This window comes from Odontesthes bonariensis, chromosome 18, assembly GCF_027942865.1.
Source record: "Odontesthes bonariensis isolate fOdoBon6 chromosome 18, fOdoBon6.hap1, whole genome shotgun sequence".
Classification (NCBI taxonomy): domain Eukaryota; kingdom Metazoa; phylum Chordata; class Actinopteri; order Atheriniformes; family Atherinopsidae; genus Odontesthes; species Odontesthes bonariensis.
Genome location: NC_134523.1, coordinates 16832268 through 16858606, shown reverse-complemented (window position 1 = coordinate 16858606; position 26339 = coordinate 16832268). Strand labels below are relative to the sequence as shown.

General features: G+C 43.1%; 1 protein-coding gene across 3 annotated transcripts in view; it reads left to right on the top strand.

Moving 5' to 3' along the window:
- The window catches only part of ash1l (ash1 (absent, small, or homeotic)-like (Drosophila)), a 31448-nt gene extending 5578 nt beyond the window's left edge, over positions 1-25870 (top strand). For 2 of the 3 annotated variants that reach the window (XM_075449930.1, XM_075449931.1), the window contains exons 4-27: positions 1565-5960; positions 9498-10155; positions 10306-10479; positions 10628-10722; positions 10962-11035; positions 11177-11222; positions 11483-11591; positions 11749-11955; positions 12153-12299; positions 14302-14410; positions 14648-14797; positions 15396-15463; positions 16156-16322; positions 16488-16640; positions 16826-16880; positions 17243-17375; positions 18810-19076; positions 19412-19498; positions 19615-19705; positions 20114-20252; positions 21015-21187; positions 21410-21576; positions 21888-22377; positions 23423-25870. In XM_075449930.1, coding sequence (XP_075306045.1) covers positions 1565-5960; positions 9498-10155; positions 10306-10479; positions 10628-10722; positions 10962-11035; positions 11177-11222; positions 11483-11591; positions 11749-11955; positions 12153-12299; positions 14302-14410; positions 14648-14797; positions 15396-15463; positions 16156-16322; positions 16488-16640; positions 16826-16880; positions 17243-17375; positions 18810-19076; positions 19412-19498; positions 19615-19705; positions 20114-20252; positions 21015-21187; positions 21410-21576; positions 21888-22377; positions 23423-23514 — 8247 coding nt within the window. In that variant the 3' untranslated portion in view covers positions 23515-25870. The remainder of the gene's footprint in view (positions 1-1564; positions 5961-9497; positions 10156-10305; positions 10480-10627; positions 10723-10961; positions 11036-11176; positions 11223-11482; positions 11592-11748; positions 11956-12152; positions 12300-14301; positions 14411-14647; positions 14798-15395; positions 15464-16155; positions 16323-16487; positions 16641-16825; positions 16881-17242; positions 17376-18809; positions 19077-19411; positions 19499-19614; positions 19706-20113; positions 20253-21014; positions 21188-21409; positions 21577-21887; positions 22378-23422) is intronic. The other variant, XM_075449932.1, reaches the window with a different exon arrangement.
- Positions 25871-26339: the final 469 nt, after the last annotated feature.

Genomic DNA, 26339 nt, shown 5'->3' with positions numbered 1-26339 from the left:
AGAAAGAGTTTTATCAATACTTTGTGAAAAATTATTGTATCCATACAGCGTTGTGTACAGAAGATGTCAATCAATACGGAAATGCTAAAGACGACCAGAACAGCAAAAGTTCCTCACTGACGCCTAACTGTACACCTACAGTAAATACAGAGGGTACAAGTGGCAGATCACGTTAAGACAGTTCAAAGGAGTTATCTTTCATGCATGATTTCTCCTAACTAAATAGTTAAGTGTGCATGCAACTTCTCTGACAGCACTGACAAGGGATCTCATAGTTGCCTTCCTCTCAATATGCAGACAAAGCACCTCACTCAAAGACAACATTACTCTGCAGCAGCATCCACTTTATTCTCAATGTTGTCCCACAAACTAGAGGTCTAATCAGGTTTCGTGCCAAACGGCGACATTAAAGCTGCAGTCTGCAACTCTTTTTCAAGCATAATGCCTGGAACTGTCCGGGGATTCTGAAAGTAGTACATTAAATACCCCAATACAAAAAAAAATGAGTTCTCTAGGTCCCCTATATGTCCCGCTAGGTCCCTCCAAAGCCAGCAGGTTTGTTTACAAAATTGCAGACCGGACCGGTAAAAGGTAACCAATCAGGTTTACGAGCTGGGCTCTGTTGCCTGTCAATCACCGATTGTGCACGCGCGATACAAGGTAGGCTCGTCCCCACGCTTATTCATCTAGACTATTGAACTTCATTACGGGCTAGTCTACTTACTGTGTCTTCCATGATCGCAAATGAGAGGTGAGTTGATGAATGAGGAGTCGTGTAGGCGCATCTGGCGTGCACGTCTACATGCACGAGTTCTCATGTGTTTTGATGGGGCGGGACAGGAAGTTGAATAACTTTTTATTTTTCGGTTAAAAAATAAGCATTTCTTGCATTTTGCGACTACGGAGGTCACCGTTTTCAACTTCAAGCGTTCTGATAGATCATGTAAACTCTTAAAATGCCAAAAAGTAGGACTTTACGTATGACAACAACAAATCTTGCAGACTGCAGCTTTAACGGCTGGTTCTGTGCTGTTTTTGGATGGAAGCAGTGAACTCCATAGCATAATTTAACACCTCCATTCCACATGATGTACATGCGTCTATCAGCACTGGTGCTACCTTATAAGCGTCTCCTGCTGCCCTCCCAACAACGGGCTGTTAGGGAATTTTCTCGGATCAAACCAGTGGGAGGGTGCATGTGATTTGATGTGGCACACTGCAACTGGACTTTAAAAAAAAAAAAAAAAGTTTTTGTCTTCGCTGTATTTAAAAAAAATAAATAAATAAATGTTTATTTGAAATTACCAAAAGACTTTGTTTGCATGTGGACGTTAGACACAGACACACAGAAAAAGCTGCATTTCTAAAAATGCCTGTGTTTGTGCGGATAAGGCTTAACATGCACTTTGTGTAGAAAAATATTGTTCTGTTGCTCTGTCATTGTACTATTTTACTGGTGAGATTCCAGGGAAACAAAACTGTATAAATATAACCACAAAATCTTGAAATTGGGTGATAAGATTTCTTGATTTGTTTTTTGTTTTTATGTTTCTTCTTCATGCAGGTTCCAGCAAAGATGGATTGTAAGCCTGATTCAAAGTCGGAGACAAAAGCCTCCACTACCACATCTGAGAGACCCCTTAACCTTCATCGCCCTCCACCAGATGGCAAAACGCATTCCTCTGGGAAGAAAACACCAACTCCACAAACCAACCCCCGCACTTCTTCACCTTCCTCGCCACTACCTGCATCAAAAGAACTCGGCTTTGACAGCGTTAAGCCCCCCCAATACACCTACAGCACAGAAGGCCAGAGAGACAAGGAAAAGGGTGTCCAAAGTTGGGGAGCGCCCACTGTCACTGAGAAATTAGCCCAACTTATAGCGACTTGCCCACCTTCAAAGACCCTTAAGCCAACCAAACCTACAAAGAGTGATCCTACCCCTCCTGTCCCAAGCTCAGGCTTTATGGCTCCTACAGCCAAGCAGCGGGACAGGGCTATGGCCAATCGGAACACATATTCAAGAATGGTGCACCTTTCTCCTCCGCCGCCTGTGTCAAGACCACCTGGTCGACCCTACGGTTCTAGGAACAAAGACAGTGTCTCAGAAAATTCCCCCACTCAGACGCCACTAAGGAAAGAGGACTTGGAGGGGGCTGGAAAAGTTATTGGCAGCAGCAGCAGCAACAGCAGTAGTCGCAGCAGCAGCCCTGCATTAACCTACAGCAATAACCGTCTGTCAGCCACATCAAAGGACAGCAACAGTGACAACAGCAACAGTAGTATTTCTAAGTCACAGTCTCGTCCTGCTCACAGCTTATCACACACCACATCTTCTCCATCTTGTCCTGTTTCCTCCTCTTCCTCCATTTTAGCCGAGCAGAGGACAGTAAGTGCAGTGAGTCACCTAGGCTCCGCTGTTCCCTCACAAGGACACCAGTCACGAGAGTCTCCGGCTCCGGCAGAGGACAGCGATGCAGGGGAGAGGGAGAAGGACAACGATGCCCCCAGAGACTTAACCAAGTGCCCTTCTTCAGCAGCAACAGGAAAGCCAGAGGGGAAAGACAGGGGAGCAAGTAATCAATCACTGCACGCTGAGAGGAGCAAGAGCTCTAGCCCGAGTAAGCGCAGCCCCAGCCGGGATAGTAGTCGACCCGGTCGAACTTGCAGTCCTCCTGAGTCTGTTAGACAAAGGGCACCTTCTCCATCAGAACTATACGATGAAGATGGCCCACAAACACCTCTCAGAGATGATTCTCCTGATTCATCCCTCGACTCACCTGCAGAGCAGGACAGCAAACCCCTTAAAAAACGCAGGGGAAGAAAACCCCGCTGGACTCGTGTAATAAACAAGACACAGACTCACAGAGCAGGCCTGGACTGTCCCTTCAGTGAGAACAAAACCACCATGCCTTTATCTTCAAGCTTGGAAACACCATCACCGCCGGTTAAAAGACCTGTGGGCAGGCCTCCCAATCCAAATAAGATCAAACCAAATCCTGTCCCACAGAGTTCAGTGTCACAGCTCTTCCCACTGCAGCCTAAGAAAAGGGGAAGGCCGAAGTCCAAAATGCCAAGGCTTGATGCCCCAGCTCCTGGGAACCCCCCTAATAAGCTTGTCCCCTCCAAGGTCTTTTCATCTTTACTTAAGTCGAAAGAAGAGCAGGACCCACCTGTTCTTCACCCTGAAGTGGACTTAAACCCTCCTAAACCTATGCCTAGAAAACGTGGACGTCCCAAGCGCCTTCCTCCCACCTTACCACAGGAGGGTCAGCCTCCCACTTTGGCTCCAGAAGCAGGAGACATGGGAGACAAACGGTTCCGCAGTAAAGGAAATGGGCAGCTTATTATGAAAACTATTATTGGCAAGATCAATAAGATGAAAAGTGTGAAACGGAAGCGTATTCTCAGTCAAATTCTACTAGGCCCAAGAACAGAAGACACCCCTAAAGGGAGCACCAGTGGAGTGTCTGGCACTGTGGAAGTTGCAACCCAATCATTATCCTCCCTGGCTGCTTCGTTTGGGGGAAAATTAGGGCCACAAATTAACGTCAGTAAAAAGGGAACAATATACATGGGTAAAAGGAGAGGCCGTAAACCAAAAACACCGGCTGGTATTGGAGCTGCAACGTCATCACCAGACCACTTTCTGTGTCCAAACACTGCTTCTCCTCTCCATCACCATCAATCGCAGTCTCAGCAGCATCACCAGGTCTCCACCGCAGAGGTATTTCCCTCTCCCTCCCTCTCACAGTCTAGTGGAGGCCACAGTCCCATCAGTGATGCCAGCTTTGTGGAGCCAGGCACAGTGCACTTTTCAGGTCACTCTCACTATTCTAACTCCCATCATAGCCACAACACATTCTCCTTCCCTCCCCCAACCTTTTCAGCCCCGAATAAAGTACTTGGTTCAACGTCATCCTCTATTGCAACTGCAGCTTCCCAGAAAAAGTCATCTTACCGTGGATACCCTCACCACCACCATCATTACAGGCAGCACTACCATTATCATAAGCTTTCTCCTCCTAGGCCGCTCCATCCCACCTCCCCTGCTCCCCTCAGTGAGCTAAAAGAAGCCACTCCGTCACCAGTCAGTGAGTCACACAGTGAGGAGACAGTGCCCAGTGACAGTGGTATAGGAACAGACAATAACAGCACATCTGACCGTGGTGAGAAGACTGGAGGGACAGGTGGCTTGGGTGGAATTGGGATGCTGCCCGGGATGGGCAGTGGATTATTAATGCCAAGTGTCATCGGTTCAGCTATGGCTCCAGGGATGGGCCTTAACTCCAGAGGCAGGCGTCGACACTCCGCTGTGCTCATGGAGCATCCGTCACCCTCTCCATCCCCCCATGGCATGAGGTCATCACCTGATACCCGGAAACCTCACCCAGCAGCACCCGTCTCCTCTTTACTGGGCCACAAGGAGAAACATAAGCACAAGTGCAAACGCCGCAACCATGGATGCCCTGGCTACGACAAGCTAAAGAGACAGAAGAGGAAACGAAAGAAGAAATACTTGCAGCTGCGGTCTCGGAGGCTGGACCCAGACTTTCTTGCTGAGCTAGATGAGATTATTGTGATGCTAAGTGAAATACGGATAACACATCGTTCCACAGGGCACCGGCTCGGCAGTGGACTTGGGATACCAGCAGGAACAAGTCGAATGCCAGGGGTGGGAAGCAGAGCCAGTAGTGGAATAGGAGGCACAGGTGGCCCTCCTCCTCATCATTATGTTCACAGAGATCTGCTGCCTACAATCTTCAGGGTTAATTTTGGCAGGTTCTATTCTCATCCTGCATACTCTTGCGACCCGTTGCACTACGTCCGCAAACCAGACATGAAGAAGAAACGGGGGCGGCCTCCCAAATTGAGGGAGTCCATGTCTGAGGTTCCTTTTGTACCTGGGCTTGGATTTCCACTCTCAGGTGGAGGTTTCTACCACCCATCCTACGGTGTTCCTTACTCATCTGGGCCCCTGGGGTTGGGCTATTACAGAGGCTATTCTCCAGCAAGCGCCCTGTATCCTCACCCACACCACCAGTCACCTCACCAAGCCCCCTCCCACCACTCTCACCACTCACCGTCTTTCCCTCCTCCTCCCCCAACTTCTTACATGCATCATCACCATCCTTCTCACCTTCTGCTCAATCCCTCAAAATTTCACAAGAAAAAACACAAGCTGCTTCGGCAGGAGTACCTGGGAGGAGGAAGGTCCCCTGTCCTCTTCCCACCCATGTCTTCTGAGCTTTCTTTCAATTGGCACCATAAACACAAACACAGACACAAACACAGAGAGCGATTTTCTGAGGAGGACAGGGAGGAAGCGGCAAGGAGTGGATCAGGGAGCCGGGCTAGTGCAGGGATTTCGGACAAAGGAGCATCAGGTAAAGGAGAGCGAGGTGGTGGTTTGGGAATGGCAGAGTCTTTGCAAAGATGCCGCTTTGGAAGAGAGACCTCCAGTGCCACTTCCAGCAAGCAAGCTGCTGCCACCTCTGCCAACTCCCCTTCTTCTTCCTCTTCCTCATCTGCAGAAAGGTACAAGCGCAAAGAGAGCTCCATGTCCTGTCTAGGACCTTCTAGGCTTACTCTGGGCAGTAGCTCTAAAGGTCATCACCCAGTTGAATCCTGGTTCAGGATGGGCAGCCCGGAAGGAGAATACTCTAAACTTTCACGGAGTCAAATGGCACCTGGCCAAGTTTCATTCTCAGATGGACGAGCAGAAGACCCAGCAGGCTGCTCAGACAGCGAGGACGAGGAGCCTCTCACACCCACAGAGGATGTAGACGCTCACAATTCTCCAAATCTAACAAATCTGTTTGCCACTGCTCTCACCCGCACTTCGCTGAAGGGAGGCAGGAGCAGGAAGGCCGAGATAGCTACAGAGAGTTCAAACTTCTCCCACATGGAGCGACCGATGAGGAAGGATCGCTCAACATCAGCAGAGCGGAGAGACTTAGGTAAGTCAAATATGGATGAGTAAAGCTTGCATGCAACAAAAAAAAAACTACGATTTGTTTAAAAGACACTTCTGTACAGTAATGATAGTAGCTAAAAGTTATTTGTTCTTGGACATTTAAGTCACTGCATTGGATCTCTTTTATGCATGTAGCTCATGAAGCTTGTAACTTTGAGCTGTTCTGCACAAAATTGTATTTTGACCCATATTCAGCGTGACATTGTTGAAGGTTACTACCAGTGTCAGTTGTGCACCACATTCATTTTCCAAAAATAGTCCAGATTTAGGAGGGTTAGCGTCCTGTCTGAATATGATTGGCTGATGTCTAATCAGCTCTGTGGTTTGGCACAGCTATGGTAAAACTGGCACAGTGTGCAGTCAATCAGGTCTAGCATGAACTCCCGGCTTGTGTTTGTGGGCTGTAATTGTTTCAAACATTGCCATATGGCGCAGTAAGTGGGCTCTCAAATGTTACTGGATCTCGGCACATGCACACACGTGTGTCTCATGAAAATCCTTTATTGTGTGTTGAGATATTGTGCCGTGGTTAGCACTGGAACCCTCTATACCTCAGTTGTGGCTAGAACAAACAACACTGGAAAAATGATCAGTTCTGCCTCTGGAGCCCTCTCAGTCATTCTGAAAATAGAATTAAGATAATATGGGCCACTTATTTTAGGGAAAAAGACCTCTTGAAAGACACAGAGGCATCTCCCTCTGTGTGACATTTGGTAGCTCTTACTGGTGTTTACTGTCTTGGCTAAAGAAGCATGTGTGATTATTTTAATTTTCTTCACTGTGAGAATGAATGGCCACAGTTTTCTGCCAGAGCTCATCTTACTACAAGGATGGAGTATTTTGTCAACATTATATTTTCAAGAGACATTTTGCTCAAATCCCACAGTATGATGCATCCAGCACCTGTAAGACACCTGTAAGATTCAGATTTAAGACACTCCTCCATAGCAATGGTCTTTCTTTATTGGTGTGACTTAGTGCCAGAGAGAGAGAGAGAGAGAGAGAGAGAGAGAGAGAGAGAGAGAGAGAGAGAGAGAGAGAGAGAGAGAGAGAGAGAGAGAGAGAGAGAGAGAGAGAGAGAGAGAGAGAGAGAGAGAGAGAGAGAGAGAGAGAGAGAGAGAGAGAGAGAGAGAGAGAGAGAGAGAGAGAGAGAGAGAGAGAGAGAGAGAGAGAGAGAGAGAGAGAGAGAGAGAGAGAGAGAGAGAGAGAGAGAACAGAGAGAGAACAGAGAGAGAACAGGTGATAGTGAGTATAACCCAATGTTAATCTGTATATCCTTGGGTTAGATGGGAAGTTAAAAGGTTCCTATTTAGGTTGTACGTTGCAGCTCAAAACAAGCCACTGTAATCCTGGATTAGATCTCAGGACATGGGGTCAAACAACGGTCACAGACGGCAATGTGACTATCGGGGAGGCCAAGGGAGGGGAGTCTGGGGACTGAGCTGGCACACAAAATAAGTAGGGAATGACAGAAGTAGATGAATTTACACTGACAGAGGAGAATGTGTAGTCTGCTGTGGGGGGGTGGGAGTAAAAGAGAGGCCAGGATAGGGCTGGACAGTATGTGGACTTTTAGATGTATATGTATTGCTTCATAAAGGATGAACAGGACAGGACCAGTGTTGCCCACACATAGACTTTGCTTGGGCAATTAGGGTATATTAAGTGCCTTCCTGGTATAAATGGCAGCCAATTTATTTATTTTGTAATTTTTTGCAATCCAAGACGATGTGACGTTACGACGAGATTACGGCAGTATCTGTGTTTCCCACAGGATCAGGTTATACTGGTGGTGGCGTTTGGACTGGATTGAACTATGTTAAACTAGAGAGTGAATTGTGTGATATATTTAGTTTTATGTTTCTCTCACTTTCTTCATTCCGCTACCCACTGAGCAGACTGCATTTTAAAAGTCTGCCACATTTATTTGGTCAAACTTGCTGCCTCTAAACCTGGGGCACGACCACATTGTTGTCATAACGATAACGCACCAATGCTGCGGATCGAGTGATACGAGGTCTTCCCTCTCTGTGGGACTGAAATTCTTACATTTGTTCAAAAGGTTATTTTTCATCAGGTGCTTTTCTGAAAAAACATGCTTAGGATTTTAAGAAAGTCTAAAGTCTTTGGTAACAGTGGAATCCAATAAGCATTCCTGCTCTGCAAGATAGTGTATTAGTTCAAATCCGCAGCTCAATGCCAGCGTGCATCTGATCTGCGAGATGAACGAGGAGAAGCAAGTGCTTGTGCTCACTGTGCTGTTCTGTCTGCAGTCACAGATATAATTTAGCCCCAATTTATCCAAAACGTTTCTACATTTAATATGCATTGATATTTTTTTTTTTGAAGCAGACACCAACCAGGGACAGACTGTGGTTAAAATGTGAACTCTCATAGTGGCTATAAATGGGATCTTCTCTTACACAGTGACTTTACCTGATGTTACAGCACAGTCTAGGCGAGACTAATTCTTGACTTAATGTCAAGAGTCAAGAATTGCCCCTCAGGGACGAATACATTTTTTTTTTTAATTGAATTGAATTGAAAGAGTCAGTGTTTTAATCCCTGCGATGTTGAGTCTGTGAGAATCTGCTACAGTTTGAGTTGTTTGAATTTCATCAGTAGTGAGGATACACAAAGCTCCAACTGCACATCTCCTGGAAAACAGACAATGAAACCAGGTTAAAAAAAAAGAAAAACAAACGCGTCTCCTAAGTGGACTAGAATATTGTATAATAAGAACAACGCTGTGTCAGTGTTGTCCGTAGATATTCTTTTATGTGTCTGAAAGTGACTTTAACTCTGGCTTTAGATTTAAATCAGTCATATAACCACTGTAGTTCAGACTGTTTTGAGTATTATTTTATTGATGATACATACCTGATGTTTCTAATGGTTGATTCGACAGTTGAACTTTAGCGTATTATCTTGTGTGTCCCAGCTTTTATTCTTGAATTTGTGTCATACCTGTTAAAGTGATACTCAAGGCATTTGCAGTGTTTTTTTTAAAGAGAATATTTGAGTATGGAGACACTAAATGAAAAATAATGGAAAATGCACAGTCGACTCTTAAGTTTGAGGGTTAGGGAAAGCTGGTCAGCATTCTTACATGGCTAGGGCAAGTGTGAATGGAAAGACTTAGAAACACAGAGGGAAGGAGGGTTTTCTATGGTCAGGCGAGGGAAGGATGTAGGAAGTGGGGAGGCAAGACACAGGAGAACAACGATAAGAGGAATATGTGTGAAAGTGAAGCAGTGTCAGAGACTGCAAAGCTGGGCAGGGCGAGGTGGAAGACAAAAAGGAAATATGAGTGCAATGTTAATGGAAATTAAAGGAGAGATTTGATGAACGATAACCATGGATAGAAAGTGCATATATCGAGAATAAGTTGAAGATTATGCTGGAAAACTGTATTGTACAACTTTCTAAGTATTTACACTTTAAGTGTCCTTTTTACGTGCTGTGTTCTCTGGTGTTTGGTGCTGTATATGCAGTAGTAATTTGCTGTTTCTTTTTGCAGGCTCATCGGGTATAAGAGGTGTTACCCTCCCATCCTCTGAAGGGACTGAAGGATCTCTGCACCATCGGCCGCAGCACCTTCACCAGCCCTCTCTGTTTCACGTTCACAGCTCAGCCTCCTCCTCCTGCCTGTCTGCATCTCAGGACTGTTGCCTTGATGCCTCCCTCCCCCACCACTCCCATCGAGTACAGCCACCCAAACACAGCCTGCATCATGTCAACAAAATTCTGCGTGCCAAAAAGCTGCAGAGACAGGCTCGCACTGGAAACAATGTGGTGAAGAAGAGGGGCCCTGGACGTCCCAGGAAATATCCGCTGCCCTCCCCACCACCATCCCCACCCCCTGTGGTTGAGTTGAATCAGACTCGGCACAGGGACAGTGGGGGAGAGCGGCTAGCAGGGGTGAGAGGGTGGGAGGGTGACACTGTCTCAGATGCTATAGAGTCTGTAGTCCAGGGCCAGCGTAGAAAAGGTCAGAAGAGAAAGCACTGGGAGAGAGAGAGGGATGAGGAAGAGGAGGTTGAAGATGACAGGGAGGTTGAAGAGACTGTGGAACAATTACCCGACAGAGAGGAGAACTTGGGCAACCTGGCAGCAAAGTCCAGAGCTGGGACAGGAAGAAGCTGGCCTGCCCAAGAAGAGCATCAGAACTTTCAGGGGTAAGCAGATATTCAGAACACTGTTTGCCCCTTTATAAGTTTCAGCTCTGGGACTTTGAAGTACTGATATCAAGATTAAGTGCTTGTATGTATATTAACTTTTGTCCAGTCCCGTTGACACTAGAAACCAACTCATAGTTCTATTTTTAGCTCAGTGGAAAGCAAGCCAGATGGCCAGGGCTCCTTGGAGTGCCCAGGCACTGTCTCTAGGGAACAAGCTCCACCCATGCCCACAAACAACCCACGAGAGAAGAGAGCAGCTAGACCGCCGAAGAAAAAGTTCCAGAAGGCAGGACTTTATTCTGATGTGTACAAGACTGAAGAGTGAGTACAGAAGAAATATTAAACAAAGCATGTTCCTCTACTCATATCAATGCTTGTTATAAAAAAAAAAAAAAGAAATAAAACACCCCATTCAGTATTCTTTGCTGTTAGTGAGCTGCTTTCACATTTTTCTTTCTCTCTTGTTTAGCCCCCGCAGTCAACTTCTGCAGCTAAAGAAAGAGAAACTAGAATACATACCTGGGGAACATGAATATGGATTGTTTCCTGCTCCAATACATGTCGGTGAGTCTTAATGTAATAATTGATTCAAAGAAGGCTTTAAAATCTAGAAAAGATCTTATTACGTCAGTCTTTATTCAGGATTCAAAGGGTAAAATGGTCCAGATTAACCTTTTTTAGGAACAGGACCCTCCTGCCTTTATTTTCAGTTATGACACGACTAAAACTCTTGATTTCTGATTATTATCTAAACGTAGTTCCTTCTTTTCTTGCCCTAAATATCCCCTGCTTTGTGATTTCAGGGAAGTACCTGAGACAGAAGCGCATTGATTTCCAGTTGCCTTACGACATCCTATGGTTGTGGAAACATGATCAGGTGATCAATCTTCTTGAGCGGAAGTGTTTTAGAGTTTTTCCCCTGCCACAAGTGGTAGAGTTAGCATCACAGTTTTGGATCATTTATGCACTGAATGTTCCTGCAACTCCTTTGCAACTCTATTATGTGTTTGCCTTTCAGCTGTACAAGAGGCCTGATGTCCCCCTTTATAAAAAGATTAGATCAAGTGAGTAACTGGCTTTGTTCAGCTGATCCAGATAAAAATGTCCTTTCTGGTCATATTTTATTATGTCCTGCCAATTCCAAGCTAATCCATTCCACTCCACTTACTGATACTTTGTTGGTCACTTTGGTTACTTTTATATTTACATCCTTGTTATCAGTTTGATGCTTCGTTTACAAAACAGGAAATGGAGATATAACATGTTGTGAAGGTGTGACAAATTGTAGATGTGAAAGAGTAATCTCCCCCTGTTTGTGTTACAGATGTCTATGTAGATGTGAAGCCTCTTTCTGGCTATGAAACGACTACTTGCAGCTGCAGACCTCCTGAGATCATGACTGAAAAAGGCTGTCTGGATGAATGCCTGAATAGGTAGAGATGCATAACTGCACATAATGCACCTTATTTTATTTTATTTTTACAGTTTTCCCTTCAGTAGATTATGTTATAATTTAAAAACCAGCTCTCAGATTTAGTTGTGCCTTTATTCAGGAATTTTATGTTATGTTTTCTTGCCCAATCTCCACAGGATGAGCTTTGCTGAGTGCTCTCCCAGTACTTGCCCATGTTCTGATCAGTGTGACAACCAGCACATCCAGAGACACGAGTGGGTCCAGTGTCTGGAGCGGTTCCGCGCTGAGGGGAAGGGTTGGGGTATCCGCACCAAAGAGCCTCTCCGCTCTGGACAGTTTATCATTGAATACCTGGGAGAAGTTGTTAGCGAGCAGGAGTTCAGGTGAGACCATCAGCTCACTTACCTTCCAAAAAACCTCCTGAAGTATAATTGCCTAAACTGCAGATGTGAAAGGATGTATTATATTCTACCTGCCCGTGTTATTTCCTCTGTGTCACTCAGTTACAAACAACCTTTATCTTGCAGATTAATGAAACCTCCATTTTAATCTTCCACTGCTTCATATCCACCATGTTTAGGAGCCGTATGATGGAGCAGTACTTCTCCCACAGTGGCCAGTACTGTCTGAACCTGGACAGCGGCATGGTGATTGACAGCTACAGAATGGGCAATGAGGCACGGTTCATAAACCACAGCTGTGAGCCCAACTGTGAGATGCAGAAGTGGTGGGTGTCATGGCAGCTTTAAAGTAGATCCCTGCTGATGTCCCTGCAGTGCTTTTGGGTTCTGACCAAAGAAAGAGAGTTTGCTTTAGCCCGTTTTGAGCTTGAATATCTGCCATGGGTTTTTATGGATTGATTATTCTGATAGACCTGGTTTAAACTACATTTGTTATCCTCTGATGACAAATATTGAGTATTACTTTCATCCCTCCTGTGTAGCTGTAATAGTCAGCTTAGTTGACCATATTATAACAATTATATGTATTCAGTTAATTGCAGAGGATGTTAGGCATGACTTCAAACAGTGAGAGCTGTGTTGGAGAATCAGTTTGGAAATTGTTCTTGCTTGGTACTTAAGTATTTTGTTTTCTAAATGCCTCTGTCCCTTAGGGGTATTGAAATGGAAGATAGACCAGCCTATTATCTTAATCGTTTTACTAACTGCCGTCTGCTTGTGCCTAATCGAGTGAGCTTGGTAGTTTTCCATTTCCTCTTTAAGAGACAAACGGTGAAAACGTCATAAATGGCAAGCATCATAGGAATACATTTGAATAAACTGAAATGGTGACAACCAGGCTCCTAAAAAGCCCAACAGCATATTGACTAGCGGTATAAGTGCAAGTGAACGCACATTTTAATGTCACTTTAGATCAAGTGTCAGTGGGAGCTTGCGGGGTTCTCTAAAAAGGGACCAGTTGAACCTCAGACATGGATAAGTAGTCACAGCGTAAACAAGGCAATATTTATTGCCCTAGTTTGGGCAACTTTCACAGTAGCTTTGAAAGGGACACGCGTAGCAGGTGCACTTCACTGGAAACGAGAAGGCTCTACCTTGAAACCCCAACCCCATTTATGTGGTTGTGTGGTGGTAATCTGATGAGATCACCTCACTTTTTGCCAGTGTTCACAGACCTTAATGGCTTAAAGTGCTTGCACCCTGCCAAAACAGTTCACCGGTTTCCTTAGGGGTTGTTCTCACAGCATGTCTTAATTCACAGCAGTTGGAGATCTGGCTAAGTAAACCTCCCTTTACCTGATTTTCCAAAGGGATATCTACTTCAGTTAGTGGTGACTCTGTAACATGTGCCAACACCATTTGACCCTTTGAGGATTTCATTGTGGACAGCCAGTGACCTCAAAGGGTTCTGACGTCCAACACGGAGCAACTTTTAATCTGTGGCACCAGCCTGCGTATCCAAGTATTTATTGTAGAGTGGCTCAGCTGAAATAAAAGACTCTACAAAGAAGGAGGGTTTTCAGCACAAAGCCTGTCGACTCATCCATCTTGTCTGAGAAGAGAGATTATATCCAACCGGGCCTTAGATACAGTTGTAGTGCCTATAGACAATGTGCTGAACCAGCTTTTTACCCCCTGTAGAAGGAATAAATTATCAAGTGGCTGGCAAACAGAATAGTGCGCTTTATTCTTAGAAGAGCAGTGAAAACCTAGAGCAGTGATTCATTTAGAGGGGAGAAAAACAGGAACTGCATTGAGTTGAGCATTTGCCACAGCTGTTCTTTCCCTTTTGTGTTAATTTTAAAAATGTGTTTAGTCTTTCCAACATCAAGATGGATCTTTTTAAGTGTGAAGTCAAGATGGTTGCTCTCTGTATTAATCATTGTCAGAATCTCAGACTTCGATTGTTGAGCATAAGGCTTACTTGAATAAAGCACAGATTTCCTCTTCTGAGCTAAAATAGCTCAATAACGAGTACAACCTGTTTGAAGAAGGAATTTGTCTGATCAGCACTTCCTTTTAAGACTATGACTCCTACGGAAAGCAGTAGGTTAGTTTAAAATCTTTATATCCTGAATTGCAAATCTGCGTAAGTGAAATTTGGATCCAGTAGCCTACAGATATGCTATGAACTTCGTTCTGAGCGAAGAACATTTCAAAATGTCGTCTTTAATTATCTTGTTTTCTTTAACTTGAAATAGGAATGTTTACAGGTTAAGATCTTTTGGTTTTAAAAGTCACTTCAGCCATTTGACTTCTGTTTTTCAGGTCAGTGAATGGGGTGTACAGGATTGGCCTGTTTGCTCTCAAAGAGATTACCACCGGGACAGAACTCACCTATGACTACAACTTCCATTCCTTCAATACAGAGGAGCAGGTGAGGCACCCGTGAACCATTTCCTCCTCTTTTTGGTCCAGTGATTTTCTGACTTTTTCTGGTATACAAGCCCTTTGGAAACTTATACAAGTTTACAATTTATGGCAATCATTAACAATAGGGCAACTTCATAGGATATCACTGCTGTTGCTTCTATCTCAGCACCACCCTTTCTCTCATGCCACACTAAATACTCTTTCTCTTTTTGTTGGAATTGTCTTTTGCGTTATTCTACAGCAAGTGTGCAAGTGCGGCTCAGAGACCTGCCGGGGCATCATTGGAGGAAAAAGCCAACGTATTAATGGCTTGCCTGGAAAAACGGGAGGGACTCGACGGTTAGGCCGACTCAAAGAGAAGCGGAAGTCAAAACACCAGCTCAAGAAACGAGTAAGTGATTTATGTGAATAGAAGAACTAAGAGTTTAATGTTGGTGTTATGACTTCTAATGCTTTTGAGAGAAAGGAAAGCAACATTTCACTGAAAAATTCAAAAGAAAACACAGTCATCATTTGTTTTAAAGGCTTTATGTCTATCTATTTATCTCATGTTAAGTTTCTTCAAATGAAAGTTATGACCTGTTAACTGCCTAACTTATCACATGATCGATGAAAGATGTATCCAAGTCGGGTGCTGTTTTGTTCAGTTGCAGGTGCAGGTGCAGCATCTATGTAGGGCACCAATGCCTCTGTGTCTCAGAGGTGCTCTTAGTGGGCCACAAAGTTTCTAAGAAAAGCAACTCAGAATACCTGAAAGATGATTCTTTTGAATTAGGACTCACTACTTTAACGGGAAGTTTAGTACATGTCATGTTGTATCTTAATTGAATTTTTTCAGCACCATAAATTATGGTTTAATGTTTGAATCTTGAGAATCGTTCGACAAAGTCTGGTTGAATTTGATCTTTGACAGGTGTAATGTAAATAACCTAAAGCTTGTTTCCCATTTAGATTAGGACTTGTGTTAAAGCTACTTTCTTTGTCTTCAGGAGGAAGAGTCAAGTGACAGCAACAAATTTTATCCTCATCTCATGAAGCCCATGTCCAACAGAGAGAGGTAAACCACACAAACAATGCACAAGAGAAAGAGCTTGTTTTAAACACATGATCACAATTCTTGTAAATTGTTTACTTTGTCTTAATATAATGCTGTAATGTTGTTAAAGATCTCTTCCACACTGCATTGTACGGCTCAAATCAAACCATCTTAGGGTTTTCATTGTGGCTTGTACCTGATTTTTTTTTTTGTACAACTTTGGCAAGCGTCTCTTTCAAACTTAGCAGATCCTGAAAGTTAACATTAAAACACCACAGACCTCTGTTTAGTTGAAGAGAATCGCTAATAGAGTTGTGATGCGTCATGGCAAACTCCGGCGCTGGCGCCATGCTTTGCTCTCTGACACCTGAAGTCATTTGTAAATCCATGTGCACGTTTTATAAACTTAGACTGTGGGTTTGTTTATTCTTTTTTTATTTCCTTTCCAGACCCTAGGCAAACCTCACAAGTGTTATGCTTAGTCGGTACACTAAGCTGGTTGCACATTTATGCACCAACGTGGGCATTTTTGTGTTTCTCTGTCCCGGTGGTGTGATCAGGTAGTGCAGTGACAATCCCGCCCAGTTCTCAGAAACCAATTTAAAGTAGAGAGATGAGTTGAGCCGTACAAATGCAGTGAGAAACATTTTCATTTGAAATAATAACTCCCTTTGGAGAGAAAATACTAATTCACTCTCCTCTGCAATCAAAAGAAACTTTGTGCTTAAGCACAGAGTTTTTCTCCTGAGGAACTGGGAGAAGATGAGGGAGAAACAGGAGCTGCAGAAAAGAGAGGGTGAAAGAGAGAGGGATGCCAGCAGCCTCTCCATATATACGCGCTGGGGAGGAGTTATCCGCGATGACGGCAACATCAAGTCAGGTGAGTGTACGAGCTTAAAAGATTAAAGCAATATACATTTCTGAGAACATAATAACACTTTTAACGGAGACAACACTGGGAGATAGTATTGACTTTAAGTGTATCTTTTCTAGTTTCACTGTAAACCACTCTCTTGAGGATGTAACACCCATGCTCTGTTTCCAGATGTATTCCTGACGCAGTTCTCAGCTCTGCAGACGTCGAGGTCAGTACGTACTCGGCGACTTGCCGCTGCTGAGGAAAACACAGAAGTCACACGCACTGCACGCCTTGCACACATCTTCAAGGAGATTTGTGACATGATCACCAGCTACAAGGGTTAGTGTTGTGAAATGGACAATTATAATTTATATTCTCATTGGTATGACCTCTATTCTGATCTGAGGCCCAGTGCAACCTCTAAATCAAATCTTTCACTACCTCGGTGGTAATGGCTACTGAATGATAAGGTGCTATGATTAAAAAATGATGACAGGAATCTTATTTTTTTTGTTTCACCTCAGACTCTGCTGGCCAGACGCTCGCTGCTCCACTGGTGAACCTCCCATCTAGGAAGAGGTAAGAGTGCAAATGTCGACTGGTTCATTCATAACGTTTTACTGTTTTCCAGACAGCAGTGTTACTCTGTCTTGCCTGTCAGTGTGCATCACCCACATAGTGTAACAGTTTTATCTTTCACCACACATTTGAGCCGTGACAGCTTGTCTGTTGTCTCTCATCCAGTACTGATAGTAATCAGTCTGTGTCAAAACAATAACAGCTCTTTATGTTATTTAAGCAACATGGTACTAAAGCTGTCATAATCACGGATTTGGTGGCCATGTAGAATCGTGGATGTATTGCTATTATCAGATGTAATGTTTTTTTTAAATGAATGACAAAATAGAGAGACTAACGCTGCTTTCTTCGTGTGTCCTCAGAAACAGCCAGTACTATGAGAAGGTGTCTGACCCTCTGGACCTGAGCACCATCGAGAAGCAAATCCTCACCGGCCATTATAAGACTGTGGAAGCATTTGACACAGACATGCTCAAAGTGTTTCGCAATGCGGAGGTAGGCATCAGTCGCAGCCATTAATGATCTTCCCTCTTTTTCCAGTGTAGACTAACATGTTGCTGGTACAAGAATAGAGCATTTTGTAACTCTTTTCAATCGAATAAGTGGAGCTAAACGTAGTAACTGAATGAGGAACTGAAAATCTGTTGAGCGTTCCTTCTTGCGTTTTGACTGCACTTATGAAACTGTTTAAGATTTGGTGAATTAGTCCAACGAAGGCTTAAAATTAGCAAAGTAGCAGTAGAAATATAAATCGATATAAGGAGTATGGTTTTTGTGTTATTGCTTGAGCTGAATGTAATGACACAAGTGGCTATAAGATAGATGCCCTGCTGAGTGTGAGGAAGGAGCTGCTCTGAAAATATAAACAAATATGGCTCTAACAATGGAGATTCAATTCCTGGAATTCCCTAACAGTCACCTTGAACTAAGGAGGTTTCTTGGACTCTTAAAGAAGTCCAGTTGTGTTGTACTGACACAGGCATATTCACACTGAACAGTTTGTTCTTTAGGAGTTAAGAACAAACCCAAATACTGTCAAGAGAAGCATGAATTAATGAATTTGTGCCACCATCATCATTATATTAGTTAAACTGATCATCATCTAATATTTGAAAATATTTAGTTGGTCAGTTTTGTCAGCATTTATTACAGACCAAATATTCTGATTCAACGATGAGGCAGCTGCGGCGGCATCCAGTTTTCATCTGGCACTGATGCGAAGGACACTTGAAAGTGTGTCCTTTATAGTCCCACATACCCAGAGACCAATCAATAAAATGCCTAATCGAGCTGATTATTTAAGGTGTTACTGTGCAGCTCCACCACATTCATCCCCCTGCTAGGTTATTGCTTTTAATTCCTCTTTAGTCATGCGCACACACACACACACCTCCCAAATGGGACTTAGCTTCTTGACTGCTTATCCTCTGCACCCATGTTGCAGGCCCTTCTGATTTACATCTGTATAGCTTAGCAGTTTCAATAAGTGCCACTTGAAAGCTCTTGTAGTAGAGGAGCTTGAAGTGGATGTATAAATTAGAATCACCTTTTCTCACTAAGGCCACTTTCGGCAGCTTGAAAAAGGAAGTAAGAGGAATGTTGATTGTCATGGACTTGCGAGCTGTGGACAGCCATTAAGCCTATTCAGTGAAATTTTGACAGCTGAAATCCATCTTTTTTTTGCGTCGGTGACTTTTGTCCTGCAGGAAATTTCCCATAAACCTGTAGACGGATCAGCTGAAAGACTTGACTAGATGACAGAATTATTACGTGTTTAGTTCTGGCGTCGAAAGTGGTTTCCTGTGTGTATATATACGCCTCATATTATTCCTTTGTGCTGTTTGGGAGGCCTTGTCATCCTTTCTTTTTTAGTGAAAAGGGAAAAAGCAACTGCAATTGTCAACTATGATTGTCTTGTTCTCCCTCTAGAAATATTATGGAAGGAAGTCATCGGTTGGCAGGGACGTGTGCCGGCTGAGGAAAGCCTACTACAGTGCCCGTCATGAAGCTGCGGTCCAGATTGATGAGATTGTGGGTGAAACCGCCAGCGAAGCCGACAGCTCGGATTCGCTGGAACGCGACCATGGTCACCACCATCATGGCGGAGGGCCCCATGACAAAGATGATGACATCATCCGTTGCATCTGTGGAATGTACAAGGACGAAGGCCTGATGATCCAGTGTGAAAAGTGCATGGTAACGACTCGCAATAACGGAATAAAGATAGAGAAACTTTGTTATTGGGATAGAAAGAAAAGTGTCGTCCTCATTGGCTGATGGGTTACACCTGTTGTGGTCTTGGCATGTCTCTTGAGACTTCACCTTGTACTTTGTCACGGTGATTTTCCAAAGAGAGTCTGCGATTATTATTTGTTATTTTTAGATAAAGAAAACAGGAAGGTTTACAGAGTTGCAGGAGTTTGAGTTCAGACAAACCTGCTGTTTTGTGAATCACCAGCACAATGGAGCATGGCAAAACCAGCTGACCAGTAATATGTCTGTATGTTAAAATAATGTTTTTGCTGTTATAGGTGTGGCAGCACTTTGACTGTATGCGGCTGGAGACTGAGGTGGAGCACTACCTGTGTGAGCAGTGTGACCCTCGGCCTGTGGACTGTGTACGTTCATCTCTTCAAAACAGCCACGGAAGGCTATACTTATTAAACCTCTTTTCTAGGTCTAATTTATCACCACTTGTTTCTTACGTCACTTACGTGTGCTCTTCTCCCTATAGGAGGTTCCCATGTTACCCCAGCCCAGCTATGCACAGGCTGGTTCTGTCTATTACATCTGTCTCCATAGAGATGACCTACTGCTGCACCAAGGTACGGAAACAGTACAAATGGCAGTCATGAGCTAATACTGCTTGGAAAAGTGGAGTCTCTGTAAAGAGCATCCTCAGATATCCTCATTGTGCGGTTATGTACTTATTTCAGTAAACCACCGAGTGTATCTGTTGCAGCTAAAACAGACTTGAAAGTCAAATAGAGCAGAAAAAAACATTTGTTTTCAGCACTGTGTTTGTTTTAGTGTGTAGTCTTTACATTTTAGATCAATAGTACTGTTTAATGTGTTTTTGCTCGACTCTTAAATAAGAAAATTACCTGCAAAATAAACTAAGCTATCCAGTTACCTTTGAACAGAAATTACTCACCAAACGTTGGTCCTTTTCTTGTCAGTTTCTCATGAAACAGTGTAGACAGATAATCTGTGAGGGTGTGCGTGTGTTACAGGTGACTGTGTGTATCTGATGAGAGACAGCAGGCGCACACCTGAAGGCCAGCCCGTCAGGCAGTCTTACCGTCTCCTGTCTCCCTTCAAACGAGATAAACTCGACATCTTCCGAATTGAGAAACTGTGGAAGAATGAAAAGTAAGTTCAACATATTCCATAATATGTTGTTGAGTTATATGTTTTTTTTATGTAAATGCTCTAGAACAGTGATACCCACTATTTTTTTCACAAGAGCCACATTGGCAGAGCAAAATCAAGGGCAGAGCCACTTTTACGACAACATACTAAAGTCCCCTTTTGCAAATATGCGTTTCTACATATAAAACATCCCACAAAAAAAGAAACAACAGAGCCAATACATTTTCGATTAAGACCACATTTACCTAATACTGGGATGAGCGGAAGCTGGCATGCATGTCCTTGGCTTTCTTCATGTTGTATTTGTAGTTTGTTGTTGTAATCATAGTGAGACATTCAAGGTGAGCATGGTTTTTGTGCTGGTTTTTGCCCTTTTTTAATTAAAAACCGATCCATTGTGCCTGCATCTCGCGCTGGCTAAAGGAGCTAGCGTGCACTGCAGTCAAGTGTGACGGTGGTTTAAGCATGCTGCGTTGCCAGGTTTAACAGTGCCCCCTTTAGGAAACACCATTAAGCCTTAATTAATACTTAATAAAAATACTTAATACTGTGCAGTATTCGCTGTGTGTTATTTGAAAAAAATTATTGTTATTGTTATAAGCTACTATGCGAGTGCGAGCCACCAATTAAAGCTTGAGGAGCCGCATGTGGCTCGCAAGCCGCGCAATGAGTATCTCTGCTCTAGAATAATATTATTGTTCTCTTTAAATCACCTAACTCTGTTTAATCTTGGCCTCTTGTGTATCTGCTCATACTCTAAAGGGGTGAGCGGTTTGCCTTTGGTCATCACTACTTCCGTCCTCATGAGACGCATCATTCTCCATCACGGCGTTTTTACCAAAACGAGCTGTTCCGTATGCCGCTGTATGAGATCATTCCCCTGGAGGCAGTGGTGGAAACCTGCTGTGTCCTTGATCTTTACACTTACTGCAAGGGTGAGGAAAAAACTCAAACTCACATACATGGGCTTTCATTTCTATTAGTGCTGCTGATGTAAATGTGTTGCACACACGCTTTTCAGCTCCCACGTGGGAAAGTGTGTAAAAATGAATATAAAGCAGGACAAAGTTGATAGATGAGGGTTTAACTCTGAACTTAGACAAGCTGAGCATCACACAAAGCTTCTCCAGCTAATACACAGCACTGTCTTCCTACAGGACGGCCGAAGGGTGTGAAAGAGCAGGACGTGTACATCTGTGATTACCGCTTGGACAAGTCGGCCCACCTGTTCTACAAGATCCATCGTAACCGCTACCCAGTCTGCACCAAGCCATATGCCTTCAACCACTTCCCCAAGCGGCTCGCACCTAAAAGAGACTTCTCGGTGAGAAATACCTGCGCTGTAGTTTTGTCTTTGATGTTTGTTGGTTAGGAGCATTAAATCCTACAGACAGACAGTGAAGGGATTTGTTTTCGCAGTTAGTTTTAGTTCCCTTCGTTTTACCTGCATACAATGCCTGATGGATAAGTTTACTGTATGAAATTATGAATAACTATCCAATACTGACTTTTAAAGAGTTTTACTATTCTTATTCAAGCGTTCGCTGTCTGAGTAAATTACCTAAAACTTATATGAGCTACTTAAAACCGTGCGAACACTATTTGATCTTGGTGTGATTTTTGGCATTCTTGCAGCCTCATTATGTTCCTGACAACTACAAGAGGAACGGCGGCCGATCCGCCTGGAAAAGCGAACGACCCAAAGAAGCCGTAGGCTGCGAGGATGACGGCTCTTCCTGCGACCGAGGCGAGGACTTCCCACCTGAGGCGGAGGAGGGAAGAGGAGTAGAAGACGACACGGACATGGCTCGAGAGGATCCCGAACAGCTCGCAGTCACATCCAGACAAGCTGAGCGGGAAAGAGGAGGAGATGAGGATGAAGATGATGAGGAAGAGGAAGAGGAGGAAGGACGGGAAGCTGAAGTGCGCAAGGAGCTAGAGGAAGGTTCCGATGAGAGGATAGGTGAGATGCTTGAGCTCCCGTCCTCATCAGCCTCCTCACCGCTCCATCACCCAGCTCTGGGCAGGAGGGAGGCCCAAAGGGAGCGGCTCAACAAGATTCTGCTGGATCTGCTCCATAGAACACCCAGCAAGAACGGTGAGGGACCGGGAACAGAGCAGGGGGGTAGGTCCACAGATGAATGAGGGTTGCTTTGACACGTCATTCATACATGTTGGATATTTCATTTTACTGCTACTCTTTCCCAAGTTCAAGCTTGTTTCTTAATATAAAAAAAAAAGCTTAAAGTTGAAGAGGAAGCAGACATTCATATATAGATCATATTTATCTTGTACCATATGGTATCATAAATTATTATAAGGTATAATCTCAGTTTTCACAAGATAATGCTGGTGATATGCTATGTTTCTCTGAACGACCAAATCAAATACAGTGATAATACCAGTGAGTGAAGGAAGCACGTTCAGTGGTCATTTCCTTTCGGTGATCAATGGCAGGTCCTAAGTTTTTATTTCAAAGGAATGAGCACAGATTCTGGACCAGAATTTCATCAAATGCTTTCCAAAGGAAACATTGACCATAAAACACATATTTTGTGACATTTTCTGACACTTCATACCTTCATTCACCAATACGCTCAGAACACTTAAGCTGATCCCACTTAGGAGACTGGAAGCCGGTGCCATTTCATACCATTAGTGCAGCTCGTAATGAGCCATCTTGTATGTGTAGAGGATCTTTTGATAACGTGAACCCGTGTTGTCTCTGTAGCTTTGCTCTGACAGAGCTGGTTCTGTGTGCCATAGTACTCTTTTCTTAAAAAAAAAAAAGAAGAAGAAACTTTTAAAAATGCAGAAAATGGGGCCACAAAAATAAAATGGCTATAAAATCTAAGTGGTATAGTTGAAGGGTAACTCGGGGTGTAATACCTTTTACTTAACCGCAGCCCTTCTATTTAAGTGAACACTAAATAGGAACATCTATGTGTTCATGGTCCCCACATCTGTTCATTTACACATCCACAAGCAAGTGTAAACCAACTCGTAGAAAAGAGGAAGTCAGACTCTGAGCACTTTGAAGCTAAAAGCATCAATAAAGGAAACATTTACGACCAATCATAACCCTTACTGTTAATACAGGCATGTGCATTTATTTTTGTTCAAGCTTCTAATGTTCCCCTTCTGTCTGTCACTTTTCCTCTCATCTCCAGCCATTGATGTCACTTATCTCCTTGAAGAAGGGGCAGGGCGACGGCTACGGCGACGGACGCTCGGATTTGGAGATTTTGTTGGCAGAAAATAACGTTTCTACGTGCCTGTCACGCACGCTGCCTTTCACTGTCGTGAGAAGGATGCAGAAAACGGAGAGACGGCAAGAAGGGAAATGAGCATTGTTGGTTATCCAACCATTACGGACCACGATGCATCCCCGGAGGCCTCTTCCAGTTTACCTCTTCCTAGACTGTCATCTCAACTCTGAGAAGGTGGAGGGGGTTTGGAAGCGCTGACTCCAAGGCTATTTCAGCTCGTCAACAGTTCTTGAGCTCAAGGATAGAGCTGACCCAGATATCCTTCTTAATTTAGTAGTGTCATGCGACAACTGTTTTTTATGAATTAACATAGGAGAAATAACCCATGCTCTTAAATGCATTGAACAGTATAAACATGGGTAGATGTATTCCACTAGCAAGCATAAAAAATGAGACAACTGGTACTGAATAGGAACGGATAGAGGGAGGGATGTGAATGCTGAAGAATTGTTCCCCCTTGTGGGATTTAGCTGCAATGACAAAATGTAACAAATATGAGAAGATCTGCAACAGGACCGTGGGAGGGGGGAATGGCATAGGAGAAATGTAAAGTTGAGCGGTGTGCTCAGATGCTGCTCTTTAGAAAGAGAGAACAAGGGTGGTGAACTGCACTTTTGGTACCGTGGATATTGTGAAACTCTGTAATGTATCTATAATGAATCACACTAACACTCACAGTATTGGATGATGCAGTCTAAAAAAAAAAAAAGAAAAAAAAAAGCAAGTTTGAAAGTTTATTATCTTTTTCCCGTTATACTAAGGAAACTCATTTAGGAACAGAAGAGGCCTGTGGTGTGTTCTTAGAGGTTAGGGAGGAGTGGCAGGATTGAGAGTGCTTTTGTCAAAGTGTCTTGTTATTATTTTTTACTTTGTCGTGAGGCAGTCAGCTTCACCCCTCTTTTTTTTTTTTTTTTTTTTTTGAAGTAACATGATTCACCAGCTTAAGTAAATAAGGCAGAAGAGGGGGCAGGCACCGGCTTCAACTGTAATGCCTTACACAGCCGTGTTCTCCCACTGCCTTGCGTGCGACTGTGTGCGCGTGCATACACACTTATTGTGTGACTGTAAGATTTAATGAAAATATACCTTTTTAAAAAAAAAAATTGAAAAAAATAAATTAAGGGCTCGATGGCAATTAACAGTTTTAAGAAAACTATGGAAAACAATACTTAACATGAAATGTATCGTGATGGTCATATTTTCTTATATTCTGTGAGACGGGTGGGGCGGTGTATGCTGTATATTAGTAGGGGGAGGGACTTAAGATCTTTTTTTCTTTTTTTTGTCTTTTGACTATGTTCCTGGTTGCCATGGAGAATGTTTTTGAAAATAAATTGTGATGTTTTGAGGAAACCCCCCCCCCCATGCCTCTGCTAAGAAGGGACAGCCTGCAATGTCCCAGTGCGGTAAACTGACAGAGAAAGTGGCGAGAATGAGACCCCAATGGCGGGAGAGAGGGAAACGGGAAGCTGTACAGTGCCAAGTTATGTAAATATACACACTTTACATTGAGGAGTGTCTCCAAAAGCAATATCTTGAAAAATGGATTTTGTTTATTATTGTACTGTACAGGACTCAGCCCTAAATGTATTATGATTATTATAATAATATTATAATTTCTTCCGTTTGTATTACTATAATGAAGACACTTAAGTGCGGAGGAAAATGACTTTTGTAATGTCCAGAAAATCTCACCATAACTGTCCTGACGATATAAGACTTAAGCTGAGTTTTCGTTGCCGATGAATTAAGTTCTTCTATGTAACTGCATGATCGTGAAGAATGTCAAACGGACACAGAAGGCATTGGGACGTGACAGTGACTCAGCGATGACACCTTTGTCACTGAATTTTGTTAATAATATTACTTCTAAGGAGAACTGTACTCCTTGTTTTTTGCTGCAAAGTGTTGAACACTAAAAAAACAAACCAACATAAAAATGTTATGATATTTTGAGACGGTGACAGAAGCAAAAGTTTAAAAAAAAAAAGAAAAGCTGTCAGCCCAATATCATGCTATTATTATTTTGTTTTTCTTTCAAATAGGAAGCAGTTCCGTTTTGTGATTGCAGTCATTGTATGATGCTTGTACTTGTATTTGTGTGTTTTGTGCGATCCGTTTAGTTATTTTTAGACAATCACAAAATAAGATGCAAGCATTGTAAATGGCAGACTGGCGGACATTTTGTGATGTGTACAGTTTGTCAAAAAAAACTTCTTCCACTCGTTAAAAGTTTGTAATTATGATTCTTAAGTCATGAAAAATGCTGTTGGTTTTTACTTTTTTGTTTTATATTTGTTTTTTGTTTTGTTTGTTTTTTAATAAAAAGCACTACATTATTGTGAATAAGCTTGGTGTCGTGCTCTGAAAACTCCACACACAAATACAGTAATATTTAGTAGTTGATCAGTCGATATGAAAATAGTGGAAGTTTGTTAAGATGCTCAGGTCTAATGGCCGTGTTTATGTTCATGTAGAAATGGCATACACTTTACACAGTTACTCAGTGATGGATACACTAGTAAGATGTAAGAGGTGAAGTATTTATGCAGGAAATCTTCAGTCACAGGTGATAAGTGGCATACTGAGCATGGAAACTAAAGTCTTTAACTTAATTTTTAGATAATTCAAACTATAGAAATGTCTATTATCTGATTATCATTTAATCCAACAGAATCAAGTGAGTCAGTTTGTTCTGTGCTAATTCATCTTCAGGCTGAAAAAAAAAACGAGTTTTAATGAAATTCTAAATTAGAATAGGCTCCCACGTGTAAACTCGCGCGAGATTATGGCGGGGAAATATAGATTAGCTAAAAAA